Source organism: Hyalella azteca, unplaced genomic scaffold, assembly GCF_000764305.2.
Source record: "Hyalella azteca isolate HAZT.00-mixed unplaced genomic scaffold, Hazt_2.0.2 contig6676, whole genome shotgun sequence".
NCBI classification, from domain to species: Eukaryota; Metazoa; Arthropoda; class Malacostraca; order Amphipoda; family Hyalellidae; genus Hyalella; species Hyalella azteca.
The window spans coordinates 133,438-148,042 of record NW_025936830.1 but is presented as its reverse complement, the minus strand read 5'-3'; the positions used below and the strand labels follow the sequence as shown (position 1 = coordinate 148,042).

At 38.3% G+C, this 14,605-nt stretch overlaps 1 protein-coding gene across 1 annotated transcript in view; it reads right to left on the bottom strand.

Annotated features, from left to right (window-relative positions):
* The window catches only part of LOC108679844 (kinase D-interacting substrate of 220 kDa), a 162,831-nt gene that overhangs the window by 28,405 nt on the left and 119,821 nt on the right, over positions 1 to 14,605 (bottom strand). The window contains exons 2-7 of the mRNA XM_047880958.1: positions 7,253 to 7,471; positions 2,872 to 2,970; positions 2,197 to 2,493; positions 1,614 to 1,805; positions 770 to 931; positions 295 to 480 (exon numbers count right to left, since the gene is read on the bottom strand). Of these exons, the coding sequence (XP_047736914.1) occupies positions 295 to 480; positions 770 to 931; positions 1,614 to 1,805; positions 2,197 to 2,493; positions 2,872 to 2,970; positions 7,253 to 7,471 (1,155 nt within the window). The remainder of the gene's footprint in view (positions 1 to 294; positions 481 to 769; positions 932 to 1,613; positions 1,806 to 2,196; positions 2,494 to 2,871; positions 2,971 to 7,252; positions 7,472 to 14,605) is intronic.

The following is a 14,605-nucleotide window of genomic DNA, read 5'->3' as shown; positions in this document are numbered from 1 at the left end:
CACTATTTTGAAAATCCATATGCATTCTCGGAATTAAGTTGGGAAGGTAGGGAAACGTAACAATAAATAATGGAGACGAGTAATTCATTGTGTAAAATCATACCAATTTTGGATAACTAGTTCAAATTTTTAAGATAGCAGAGAGTCTTATCATCAAAGTTGAATGCAGTTCCCAATAATTCATGAAATGTTAATGCAGAATCAATACGTATATTTATGAACCCCTTAACCCCTTAACATTGATTTATTTTCTCACAATTTTGCTACAAAAACCCTAAGCTAATAGAACCATACCTTAGATCGGCCACGCATAGCGATGTGAAGGCAGGTGTCGCCCTTCTTGTCGGCACCGTTGACTTTACACCGCTTGTCGATGAGCAGCTGCACGATCTCGGCGTTCTTGGAGCGAACGGCGCGGAGTAGCGGCGTGTCGCCGTCTTTGGTGCTATGTTCCAGATCAGGGTTTGCCGTCAGCAGCAGCTGTTAACAGCAGTTCAGCGTCAACGGTAGTTGTGACAACACATTGAAATAAGTCATAGTAGATGTAGAGGCACATTAATACGTTACGGCAGCTGTGACGATCCTCAGAAATTAATCACTGAAGCAGTGAATTCAAATAGAAATGAGTCGCAAAAACTGTGGGTGCACAGCAAAACGTCGAAGAAGAAGCGACGACAAACGTACAAGATTAAACAAATAAACCATTTCCACTTAAATATTTCAATGCTTTACTAGTTAAGTACGTTTTGACATGGTTAAAAACACCCACCTTAACGACTGATGTGTGGCCTTTCTCGACTGCCCAGTATAGAGCGTTCTTCTTATCTTTGCCGACCAGGTCTACGTCAGCGTATTTCTTCATAAGGGCTTCCACGACAGCTCTGTGGCCGCCTCTAGCCGCGTATATCAAATTGGAGTCTTGGTTGCGGTCCTGCACCAAAAAGTTATATTTAATTATCGTTCAGTAGTTACTCAATTTCTCGAACGACAATGATCTATGTTGATAAGAGTTTCAACCATCTTTAAATGAGCTAGGCTAGCATGCAAAGATTTTGAAATAACGAGATAAGAAAAATATCAGTCATATTAGAATTATTTATTTGTTTTGCTTTAAAAATAGGAGACACTAATTAGGGCGAGGATTGATAGTAGAATCTGCATATCAACGAAACTATTGACAAAGATCATTGAAGATAATCGTTCGAGGAAAGGGAAATAGTTTTGGTAGAGAATATAAACACAAAAGCCAATCTAATACAGATAAAGACGACCAAAGTTCTACAATATTTTATAAATACAGTACAAATACGGACCATTACTTAGTCCTCAATATAAATGAACAGCTATGATAGATAAAGATATAACTAACACCTGAATATTAGCGTACCTACAGATTTCAGCTTCAATAGATATTGATAACTTTCTTACTTTACCTACTGAGTTTTAATACTCAGACTCGATGGATATTGATTAGAAGATTACCTGAATCTTGACATACCGATGATACTCAGTTTCAATACTTAGATTCAATAGATATTGATAAGAATATTACCTAAACATAAACCAAGTCAGATGCAATACTCAGATTCGGTTAATTTTTATAAGGATCTCACCTGAATATTTACGTAAGCACCAGCGTTGAGCAAAGCCTGGGCGATCTCCGTGTAGCCTTCCTTGCAGGCGATGGTGAGCGCCGTGCCTCCGTCCTTGTCCAGGGCGTTAACGTTCGGTTTGTGGTCCAGCAATAAGCGCACCAAGTCAACATAATTGCCTCTAGTTGCCACCAGTAATGCCGTCCATGAGTACTGCAACAAACAGTGACACATCAATCACATTGCTATAGTTGAGAAAAGAAGTTGACATCACGGAGATGACTGGATATTTACGCACAACCTTAAAAAGAATAAATATAAGGCCATGCATGAAGAAATTCAAGAGTATGGAAATATTTACTGACAGAACAAAATTCACCACGTTAACTGAGACTGGAGTCATGATGGAGAGTCTACACGAGAACGTTTGAAAAAGAGAAAAGAAATGGTGTCATTTTTAGAGTCACACAATATTACAATAGGCTTTCAGAGACTGCAAATAAAATATTCTAAATCATTTGAGGAGTCACGTTTACTTCGAGTCTTATTTTCATCCCCCACAAGAATGTTTGCACACACATCAGGTTTGCATTGCCCAGCTCACCATGCCGGTAGCGTCGGTGGTGGCTCCATGCGTTAACAACGCCTGGCAGATCTCAAGGTAGCCTTTACGAGCCGCCCATATTAATGGCGTCGTGCCGAACTTGTCTCCGATGTTGACTTTAGCTCCTTTACCGAGGAGGTCTTTGACGATCTGCGTGTAGCCCCGGCCCGCGGCCCACATGAGGGAGGTCATGTGGTGGGGCCCTTGCGTGTTGGGGTCGGCGCCGTGCTCCAGGAGGAGCTGCACCATGGACGTGCGCCCTTTGTAACACGCCCACATCAGCGCCGTCCAGCCGCCCTGCAGGTGCGGTATTCAAAATAAAACGCCAAGTTTCAGCATTTGATCAGAGGTTTTGCGTCTGAATCATGTATCGACGGAAAAAACACAAAAATAATCACTTACAGCTAAGAATGAAAAAAAAAAATTTACGAGGAGTTGCAGAATGAATTAAGAATGTATAGATTTTTGGCACACGCAAACAAAATAAATTGGAAAAAAGGTTATTCAACGCTTTACGGAAATAGTTAAGTGGGGAAAAAGTTATCAGACTCAACACCGTCGTAGAGCAAATCCTCAACTAGCTGCATGATACCTAATGATTAAAATTGATGCGGGATATTTTAGAGTAATACGAGACTGACGAAAAATGAACCGAAAAAATGCAGTGGATGTTACCATGTCTTTCTGATGAATATTGGCTCCGTGGTCGAGGAGTGTCGCCACGGCAGCATCATGTCCCTCCTTCGCGGCCACGAGCAGGGCGCACCATTGGTCCTGTACACGAATGTCATGAATTATGTCGTGGAGGAAACACGCTGGTACTAGAGCGTGCACTTTCACTCAAGAGACATGAGTAAACCGAATTATAATAAGATTACATAATGTAATATAAATTTTGTAATACAATATATCCTTGGCTCTCTTAGATAAAAATTTTAACTATAAACTGAACTCAATAAAGTTTATTTAATAATTGAAATTAAAACAATTGCAGCGTTAAGTTTGACGAAGACTTTACACCTACGACGAGACGTTGGCGTTGAAGTACATCGAATCCCAGACTCAGTTTTCTAGAGCTAAATTTCAAAGCACGCATTTTGTTTTGGTGTTAATTGCCTACAAAATCCTTGCACAAAATATCGTGAATGTAAATATAAGAAATTTTTGGTCTATTCAGTTAATCACCAAGGACTATCCGTCCTGTTCAATGCCAGTCAGGAAAAATCATTTATAAAGTTTTGATCTTGACCCAATATCAGGTCAAGATTCAATTTGTGCAAATTTATTTAACATAAAATTTGAATTTTCATTTGCGTCATGAACATTAAAAATTTGTCACAACCATCAAAATTCCAAAATCATCCACCGAATTGAATTTTTAATTCAGAAACACCCACGTACTCATTTTGAACATTGTACAAATATTCCCCAAACATCGAAAAAAACGACAAACCAAACTTGGAGCATTCAATAACATTTTGGCTACCGCATTAGGAACTCAGGGCCAAAACTCACAAAACAAAAAGTCAGGACTAAAAACTTAGGTGGGCAAACCCCTCCAATTTGAAAGATCACGTCGCCAATAATAGCTGCAACCAAAAGGTCTCTTCGTAGGCAGGTAGCAACGAAGCATGAGATGGTATGTAGAGGTTCCACATCGCCCATGTACGTCAAATCCTTAATGTACGTACGTACGCCGACTCACACATGAATCGCAACAACGTTCTCCAAATATTCTATCTTAGGCAAACGTATAAAATATTAACATGAATAACTAAGTTTAAAATTCTAGTTGGGGCTCAATATACGCTATAGCTAAGTCCAAATTTACAAACGCTAGCTTCCACAAACTACAAAATTGAATCATCAAAATTAAAACTACATATGTGGTATGTACGAACATTTGCACCGCATGATAGATGCAAAAAATTTGTTTGAAGAATCGAACTAACTCTTAACTTCAGGCGAGCGGAACGCCGCTTCCAATATAATAGTAGGTGAATGCATTTGAATGTAACGTGTAAAATGAAGGCTTTTCTACCGGAATGTTTTTAACTAAAAAATGATTCAATAGACATTTTCAACAAATATCTACAGGTTACAAAATTTTGGACTCCTTGTCCAAAATAAGAACATCATCGGGTGGAGTTTTAAAGCTTTTTCAGTTATGTAATATATTTCACCTACAATAGAAAGAAATAATTAAGGTACATGCATTGAAATAGGAGATTCAAATAGTTTCGGAATAATATTTGCGTTATTTTGAAAATTTCACTCCAGAATAATTTCAACGATTAAAAAACATTGTTTTTAATTAACAAAAACCGCCCTTCATTTGAAGAGGGCTTTTTACTATTGGTTCATTCTTCAAGGCAGGTTGACTTTCATCAACGCATTAAAATTTTAAAGTTTGACAATTATTCGCTCATTCGTGCGCGATTTTTAAAAATTGCTAACACTGAAAATATGTATATACGTATAGGCCAATCCATTGTTCACGATTCAATGTATTAATTGGTGGTAAGATGTATCCTGACACTCTCGACAGTAATGAACTCTTCGACAAGTTGCATTAAATTACGAATATCTCATAGCTCGAAGCATAATTCGCTGAAATTAAGATATAATAACGCTTCTGTAAGTAAACATAAAGCGGAAGCAAACAATCTTCTAGAGCATTGATCGACCGAGGAGCCAGTTTGACTAAAAAAATGAGATAACATTCGGAGTTCGCTCCCCTCTGAAGCCGGCAACAATGCAGTGACATAGGGGAGACTCGCACTCAATCGCATCTCTCGTCTTGGCGAAAAAGTTGTCGGCAGCGAAGAACTCGCCGATAAAAACCTACTGAGCAGCTGCTATGCAGCTCTCGAACAGGAGCATTAAACACGAACATGCAGCTGCGTAGCCCAACCAATGTCACCGGGGCTGTCAGTTTCGCAGCTTACAAATGCAGCCTACGACTCGACTCGAATTATCTGTATTTCGTATCTTGAGAAGATGAATCGGAGAGTCGATATTGAGCTATGAACCTTCAAGATGCATCTCACTCTGCACTAAAGTCCAGTCAACTCCAGAAGCCATGCAGTTAAATACTCAAATATAAATTACGTCTTAGCACTGGAATTATTCTGTAGAGAAAATATGCGATTTATTTTAAGTCTCGTTTTTACTCGTCACTCAATAGATAGGGAAAGAAATAATAACTTATTTATTCGTTTCCTACAGTATTCTTATATTCTTGACGAGAATGAGTGAGCGACGCCTCAGTTTCTCGGATGTCGAATTATCCGGAAAGCAATATAAGTATGGTGAGAAATTTGCCCCCACGCTGTTGAAAAACATTCGATTCCACAATACATTTCTAATAACTAACATTGGCTAATGGGAAAGCGCTCGAATAGCCCTTTATCTACTTACAACGTGAAAATACTCGATACAGAAGAAGAAGAGAGTTGGACGGAGGGCGAGAGTACGAATGAATTTACATATTTCGTACTAATATGAAAGCAGTAAAGAACAATCAACATGGAGTTTAAGTTGCAATAGAAACTGACAGACAGAAATACTATCCGTTTTCATGAGTTCATTCTGTCAAAAAATTTCAAATCTGTTTTCATTATTATTCGGATTTTATCGGAAGCAGGGCACTGAGATTCCGAAAAAAAACTTGAGTGTTCGTGTAATAGAATGATTCGTATGATGATTGAAATACGTGAAGAAAAAAGTTCCTGCTGATCATCACAAAATGGGGAAAAAACTTGATAAGCTGAAGAATCGCAAATGGCGCATTTCTTGTAACAAAAATTATGAGACTTGACAGAAGTAATGAACGGGACTCAGAAGAGACACGCTTGTCTGACAACGTCGTTTGATTTATTTCAAGCCTGTCAGTCTTCATGAGTCATGCAGTCTTACCAAGCGAGCGTGACTGAGTTCTGCCGTAGCTCTCCAACAGAATTTCTATACATTTTATATGATAACGTAATTGCTGTCTAAAATACTAGCTAAGTCCTTTAGTCTTCATCAACAGTATTTTCTATGGCCTTCATGCGTCTCCATTCATGTAAGGGGGACATAGTATTTCCTTCAAAATTTGGTAAATCAGGGATGAAGACTATCAGTACATACAATTTCTGCTACATTCGTAGAATATTCAACTAAGTTTCAAAAAATCGAAGCCGCTCCTTACGGGCTTTGTTCGTGACACATTTTAAAACTGATTACATAATTACAACTATTCATTTGTCTGTTGTCTAGAAAACACTTGATCGTTATGTTGTTTTAACGATCTAAACTTCGATCATATTAATCATCAATTACGGATAATTGTTTATCACTGGTCCATAGAAGTTAGACCCATCGTCTGTCTGAGATAATGAAGGTGCAAAATGAGTAAAGAAAACGTTATCATAGTCTCATAACAAGACGAACGAATTTTTGGTCCACCTTATGATTGGTAAGTAGCGCATAATTTTCAAGAATGTTAGAAGACCGCTTGCAGAGTGCAGACCGTTCGTTTTGTACTAAAGTAAACCGCGGATTGAACGTTCACGTAATACAATCAACGACAGTACCAGATTACCAGTTTTATATTACTCCAAGTTCCACTCGAAATGAAGTTAAACAAAGTGTCATCCTAAATTTTGAATTTTTATTAAAATACATAATTCACAATCTGACAATTGGATTCATGTCGTAAATGAACGAGAAGTTAAACAATTATTTTTTCCTCACTAGAGTGGGTCGAGGGGTTTACTCTATCGGAGCAGCCGACCAAAAATTTAATTCATTTCCATCACAATTATGCATGAATTCATTTAAAAATCTATAAATATAGGACTGATCTTATTCATCTTTATGAAATTTAGATTTCCAATCAAAGGAATAAACCTTTAGACAAGTCACAAAAAAGTTAGTGCGCAGTGAGCTAACACTCATTGTTCTCAGCATGGATGGCTTGTGAATGTGGAACTGACATCAATTTGCATTTTTCAGGTTCGGTATGGATGTCGGCGCCGAGCAGCTAGGGTGAAATAAACTACTGGGCACTCACATTGTCCTCGGCGTTGATGTCAGCGCCGTGCAGTAGGAGCTCTCTGACGAAGTCAGGGAGGCCGCGGCCAGCGGCCACCATGAGGGCTGTAGCACCGTTGTCATCGCGGTCGTCGATAAGCACGGATCGCGTGGCCAGGTAGCCCTGTAGGCCGCTCAAGTTCTGGTCTTCGATGAACGTCTCCAGAGACTTGAAGCTCACCGACACCATCTGGTCGGACTGTGAACAAAAAACAACCTTCATTAGAAATTGAGCTAAGTTACCTAGCCAGGAAGTTTGACGTTGTATAGCGTTATTTGTTGGTATCGAGAGCAAAAAAAGGTGTCTAGTGTGATGGCAATGAATGTAACGAAAATTTTTCTTTTCAACGGGAAGTCAAAGAAGGTACTTGTGAGATTGAAAAGAAACAAGGAGTTTCAGCACCAATCACAATATCGTTCTTGGGAATTATCAATACAAAAACAAAGGAATGACATGCAGTTTTTCAGAAAATTATAGGCACATAAAACGAGAACGAAATTTGCGGAATTTAACATTAATTGGAACGCAGGAAACACACATCGTTCAAAAGGAAATAAGAATCAATGGGATAAAGAAAAAAAACAGATCCAAGCAAACAAGTAGAAAACTTACTGCAACTAAGAAGCGGTCGATTTTTTTATCCAAAATTTAACGCAATACTAAAATGAATACTTCAACGTAAAAGCACGTGTAACTGTATTTAAAGAATGAATATCTAATAAATTCACCACCAAATACTGTATAATCAACAATTGCTAACGATGGAATAAATTGTTTTATATTAAATACGAAATATAGATACAGCGATGCGAGAAAATTCGGTATTGTCCGTTAGTTAAAATCAACACGGTAATAGTATTACGGGCAGACAGAAGCCTGCATAGGTACTCTTCTAACAAACAGGCAAGTGCATCGTTATAGGGAGCCGAGTCAACACTGTGTAATTCCCCGTTATATTACGGCGAGCGACGGTTTCAAAGTTAATATAGGGATCAATTGTATTACAATTTGTTGGCGGATAACATGAGAGTTATGGCTTAAAAGATACAATTAGCACCATACGACCGCGGACACCTATATATAGGGTCTGATCTCTCTCAAATTCTGCATGGATACAATTTAAATTAGTAGAAGCCCAACACTGTAGCAAATAATATTTGTCAAAGTTGTACATGTACAAGACTATTATCAATTTAATTTATCGTCTAGACTCTAGATTGTTGAAACAGCGAATTTCATTTTTACTGTGAACAACAATAAAATTGCATTATGGAAAAATACTTAATCCTTTTTCAGACTTGAGCTAATATATAGGATGTTGACCACGCTAGTGTAATTTTTCCATAGAGTACATGTAGTTTCAAAAAAATCAACGTTTAATTAAAAAGACAAAACAATGTGAAAACGTGATGCTGTACATCATCTACAGTTGGGCATAAGATATTCAATAACGTCGAAAAGCAGTTTTCTCGATTCAACATGATAAAAATTGTATGGTGACAATTCCTGCTCATCAGATTACGCAAAAAGAATGAACATTAGGTCGCCAAAACCCATTTAATTCTCATATGCAAATGTTTCCTTCCAGGCGTAATTAAGTCTCCACTAAACATGAATCACATACAAGACTTTGCTACGTTGCGATGAAATTGGATAAATCATGATCCAAGCATATACAAATGATAAATAAGTCTGAGAGGAACTTTGAAATTAATATGCACGAGAAACTTCAAGAGGACGATGAATTATTAATGCAGACAGGGCAGTGAGCGAGAAGCTAAATCCAGTTTATTGTCGCTTGATCGCATGCAAATCGTTTATAATATGGCGCAAGTTATACCGTGAAGAGTGGTAGAACTTTCTCTCAGTGGTTCATCTGGAGTTGCGCTTAAAAAAGTACGATAGTAGGTAACTATTGTGTTCAAGGGGTCGAAAATTCATACAATGCTAGTATATTTCTAATACACATTTAATATATATCGACAAATTACTTGATTAACTAACCAAACTGGTACGTTTCGTCATACCCGAATACCGGTACTACACGCGGAAGGAGAAAACAATATGGATATGAGATCTGCGATTCAAAACACTCACTCATCAACTATTATATGAGCTAAGAACTATTTTCTACTCTCTTACACACTACATCAAACCAGAAGTATTTGTGAAATTCATACTAAAGAGGTCGGCTACGTAGGGAAATAAGCTACGGTTAACAAGAGGATAGAACCAATATATGTTGTCCGCGGTTGAGGGAAGTGGCTGTAGAATCGATCTAATTTATCTAGAAGCATATCACCCTCAATAAAAGTGTCACTCGAACGCGAAATAATTCACTAGCACCTCTAGTGTCACGCGCACGCACAAGTTGAGCAAGGCAAGCTCATCTCACTTTAGTGTGGTTCAGGAAAGAGAAGCGTCGTCCTGCCAACTGGATGCTTGGTGAGAGGCTCAACAAAGAAGACATTGATGGCCGACGACTGATGTTCAGAGATCCTGTCACTGATAGCATCGAGGCGCGTCTTTCCAGGGAGCCGAGCATTCCGCTGCAGCTCGGAGACGGCATATGAAACTTCATCTTTGTCTTAAACTTATGGGCAAAAGATTGGTTTTCATCCAAGTTTAATGGGAAGCTGGAATTTTCGTGAGTAGAGCCAGTGCTTGGCTCAGAATGGCTTGAATTCGACTGGTAATGTGGATAGGAGTTTTCGGAACAGCTGGTACCTATGTCAAGGGAGGGAAAAATTTTTAGGGAACTGCAATTCTCGGGAGATTTCCTGCGTTCCATGAGAGGAATTTTATTTTTTCCTCTGTCATCATCCTTGGCTTCGTTTTCAGGACTTGATCGTGAAGATTCTCCAGCTGCTGGAATGGCACGTGGAGCTTCTATAGAGTTGCAAAATATTGACGAAGGAAAATGGTCTGCGTGAGGTTCGTTTTCATCATGAATATACAACAAAGGAATGGCTGATTGACTGTCTTTGGGATTATATGGGGGATATGGCATTTCGATGAGGGATATCTCTTTGAAGACCGGAGACAGAAGTTCGCCGTTAGCCGAGTTTCCCGTTTCTTCGCGTACATATAAACGAAGTTCAGATGGGTTAGAGTGATAAGAAACAGTCTTTTCAAAGAGACCTGGTATAGAATTAGGACCTTCGTTGGGGGAAGAAGCCATGGACGGAGGGGTGAACGTGAACGATGGAATATCATCGTCAGTCCTTAAAAAATGTCGAGCAAAAATTCTAGGCATTTTCAATATTAATAAAAATTTCCGAAGTATTCAGAAGATTTTTAAGGCCAGAAATAATGTATGAAAAATATAATCATAGGGCAAGCAGAAAATCCAACGGCGAATAACCTGTAGGGAATTATTACATACGAAATTCAATGCGTTAAATAAACACAGACTGTACTTGATTCTCGATAATTCTTAGCATAGCAGCAGTGATATACCTTGAAAAACACTAAATGCAAAAAATCTTACGAAGAGGAATTATAACCGTCATACTTACTTCGCTCACAGCCATCAGTGATAAGTCCAGGTCAGACATGGTGCAAAATATAAAGAATTTGGGATAAAAACGTTAATATATTCACTTGGTTCGAACACCACACAGGGGCAGGCAGAGGCTATGGTAAACCGGGTTTCAATTGCGCAGTCAATTGTGAAGTTCAAAGAACGCATCACTGTTACTCGGATATCAAGTATGGCTTACTTGAGTGAGCATTCCAATACCGATGAATTGGCTCATTTTACGTAAATTACTACGATTGCTACGAAGTAATAGAAAGTACAAGTACCTAATTCACTTAAATTGTTCGATGAATTTTTCAACTCATGGAAGACCTCGAGCAATCTTCACAAGAAATTGGTTCATCAATAATCCTTTCAAATTTTTCAAAGAGAAACATTTACAGGCACCTATCAAAATAACAAATTCCTCTCTGAAATATTATTGATAGACTTTACTAAGTGTAAGATCCACTATAAATACTGCAGTGGTCATGTAAACACTTGAGCTGGCGCCGCGTAATCAGTGCAGTGAGTGCGTTGTACGCACCATAACACCCTTCACGAAACACTGGCCTAACATGAGGCTAGGCAGCCGATCTTTCCTCTACCTGTGCCAACTATACACTTGCCCTGCCTGCCCTACCCTACCTATTTTTCAGCGCGGTAAACCTCACCCAACCGCAGAGGAAAGACGTAAACAAAGTAAGAAGAATTAAAAGGACTCTGAGTCTCTGAGCCGGCAGGATGAGTGATGGAGGTTAAGCTCAATTTGGACCGGTTCTTCAGAATTTGAATGAAGTATAAATAATTAAAAGGAACCAGATTTATACACAAAATTTTTTTATATATTTTACATACATAAACTGTAATAGGTGATATTCGTACCTAAATAACAGATGAAAGTTGATCACACCGTTTTTGGTGAAAACAGTAGATAACGAGAAAAAAATGATATTAGAAAGTATTTCGGATCATAATATAACGACTCACATTTCTATTTACATTAAAAATCTGCCGCGTTTCTTCAAGTACAATTAATTAGCATGTCGAATTTTCTCAATGTTTCATAGTGACCTTAATTCAGAATATACCTAACTTTGAAAATACTTTTGAGCGTCAGTAAGTAATGGATTTCAAATATTGAATAATCAAAATCAAATCAGCTATAGATGTACTAAACTGAAGTCAAACCAAAGAATGCTTGATGGCGCACATTGCAAAAATAATTTTTTAATAGTAAAATAGCTAGCTTTTTCAAAGTGGTGAATATTCCATCAATCTTTGAAGTTAGGTAATTCGGGAATTTCCCGGTAAAATTATTTGAACGGAAAGAGGGGGAACCGTTTTATTATACCTGATGGTGACCAAGAGCTCAGGAAGTGTCCCACCGGCGTTTAAAGCCATTGTCTGGAATGTTACCTGGCATGCAGCAGCGCAGCGGCTTTGAGAAATAACCGTCGTCTGAGCCTATATTATGTCGGAATACTGCCATACCGAGTTTCAAAGCTGGCAATTTAAGAACCGCGCAATGAATAGTATTACAACACATGACTAAAACACTAACTCGAATAAAGGACGGAAATGAATGAAGGAATTGCTGAAAAGCAGTATAAATACTTTGTAGCTGAAGTTAAAATATGACATCCCTGAAAAATGTGCGATGTAAAACTTTGAATCGAAAGAGACTAATCGAATCGTTTTGTATTTATTGCTCGAGAATTAGATGCATTATTATTAACTCAGTTACTTTGAAGGAATACATTTGAAAATCGTAGGTGAAGACGCCGATTATGGATATCAACGCGTTCATTATTTTAATTCTGAACAGTCGTATTAAGTTTAATCATGAGTGAGACAGCAACGTATTTCTGATAAACACACCGAACAAGCCATGACTAGAAATGTAGTTTGTGAATCAGAGACTTATACTTCCATCGTTTAATAATTCTATTATTAACATAATATGACGGTGAGTTGTGAACAAGTATTAATACGTATATTTATACCCACAGAAAATTAGAATCATACATTTATTCTTGTGTAGTACATTTATAGCACTGATTAATTAATGCGTAGTGATCAAACAAATATGAGACAGCACCTAAGAATTATCGAAAATTGACAGAAAATTTGTCCTAAATAATATTAGAAAGCAAGGTCAACATTCCCATACATGTTGTGGTACGTTTTGACGTTGATGGTGTGAGCGCTGAGGGTACCGCAAGAGTTAGTTTCCAAGTCAAAATATCGCGGAAAACAATCAAGTCGCTGCCGTGCGTCATTACACATTACGCCTCAAGACTTCCGTGTGCAGGCGGCACACTCACACGGTCGTGGGGACTCGCGATCTTTAACTAATTTTCAACACTCGGAAGTGCGCAACTAAATAATAACCTTATAGCGTAAAAAACAAGTTACATGATTACAACTTTGAAATAAACATTTTTCAAGCAAATCAACAACTGTATTAGATATCAAATGTAAAGATTCAATTTTAAAAGTTTAATTTTAGCACGACTCGGACTGAATATTTTTTCGCATTCTACCTTCATACCGATTTTTCACCAGTAGCTTTTTCAACGATAAAACATTACTTGGAGCTAGGGTTTGGAATTTTGAGGAAAATTATTTCATGTCCACTAATCTGCTAACAATAGCTGAAACTGGCAGGCATTCCCATAAGAATAGCATTGATGACGTTTAATGTATTCGTGAGCAAGTGTTACGATACGACAGCTAGTAAATATAACAGCGCCCATCATCCATTTTCTCAAGATGAGTCAACCACACCGCGGCGATAGCACCGAGACCGACGCCATCGGCAGCCACGGGAACTTATGAACCGCGTGCACACGTGAGCACGTGAAGCAGCCACGGGAACATATGAACCGCGTGCGCACGTGAAGCAGCCACAGGAACACATGAAGCGCGTGCGCACGTGAGTACGTGAAGCTGCTCTCCTCCCTCGCACTGACAGTTAACTGACAGCAGCTTGAGGAGTCGCTCGAGCCAAATATTTAGTTTCAGTTAGCGTAACAATACCAAGAAACATTTCTTCTCGACGCGCAAAGCTCTGCAGTGTACATGTTACACCTCATGATTAACAATGGCGCTTGTCACGGAGCAGAAAATTGGAATTTTCAAGTTTAATTTTAGTTTTAGTCAACCTGAGAATCAAAATAGGCGATTACAGTAAAATCTGAAGATAAAAGCAACGTAGAACATAGTGACAAACCAGGGGATTTCTTAGGATCATTTCATTTCTTATTACATAATTTACTCAAGATTTAAACCAATTTCTTATGCATGATAATGTACTGCTGGTATCAATGATACTTTACTCAATTTACTGGTCGTGGTCTGTTTATAAGACTCAAGAATGAACTTAAGGGGAATCTAGAAATTTCTGGCTTACCACTATGACGTAGAATGTACAGCGTTATTGTATTTCATACAAAGCCATAATTATAACCTTAATAAAATTGATATTTCGCAATAAAAACCGAGTGTTCGACCTACCGACTTGCGAGGATACGTGGTGAGCACGAGGGGGATGGCCGTGTTGTTGTTGAGCGGAGGAAGGCGATAGGTGGATTGTACTAACATATCCATGACTACGTCGAGCAGTTGTAACAACTTCAAGAATTATTGAAGTTATCGAAGTTATTGCTAATAACTTGAAGTTATCTACAGAATTATTTAAATAAATCTACTTGAAATTTGAAGAAAAAGATACATACTCAAGAAGATTGCTTCGGAATAAAACTCGCAAGACTCGCGAACTATACGACGAACACCACTATCACAGGACA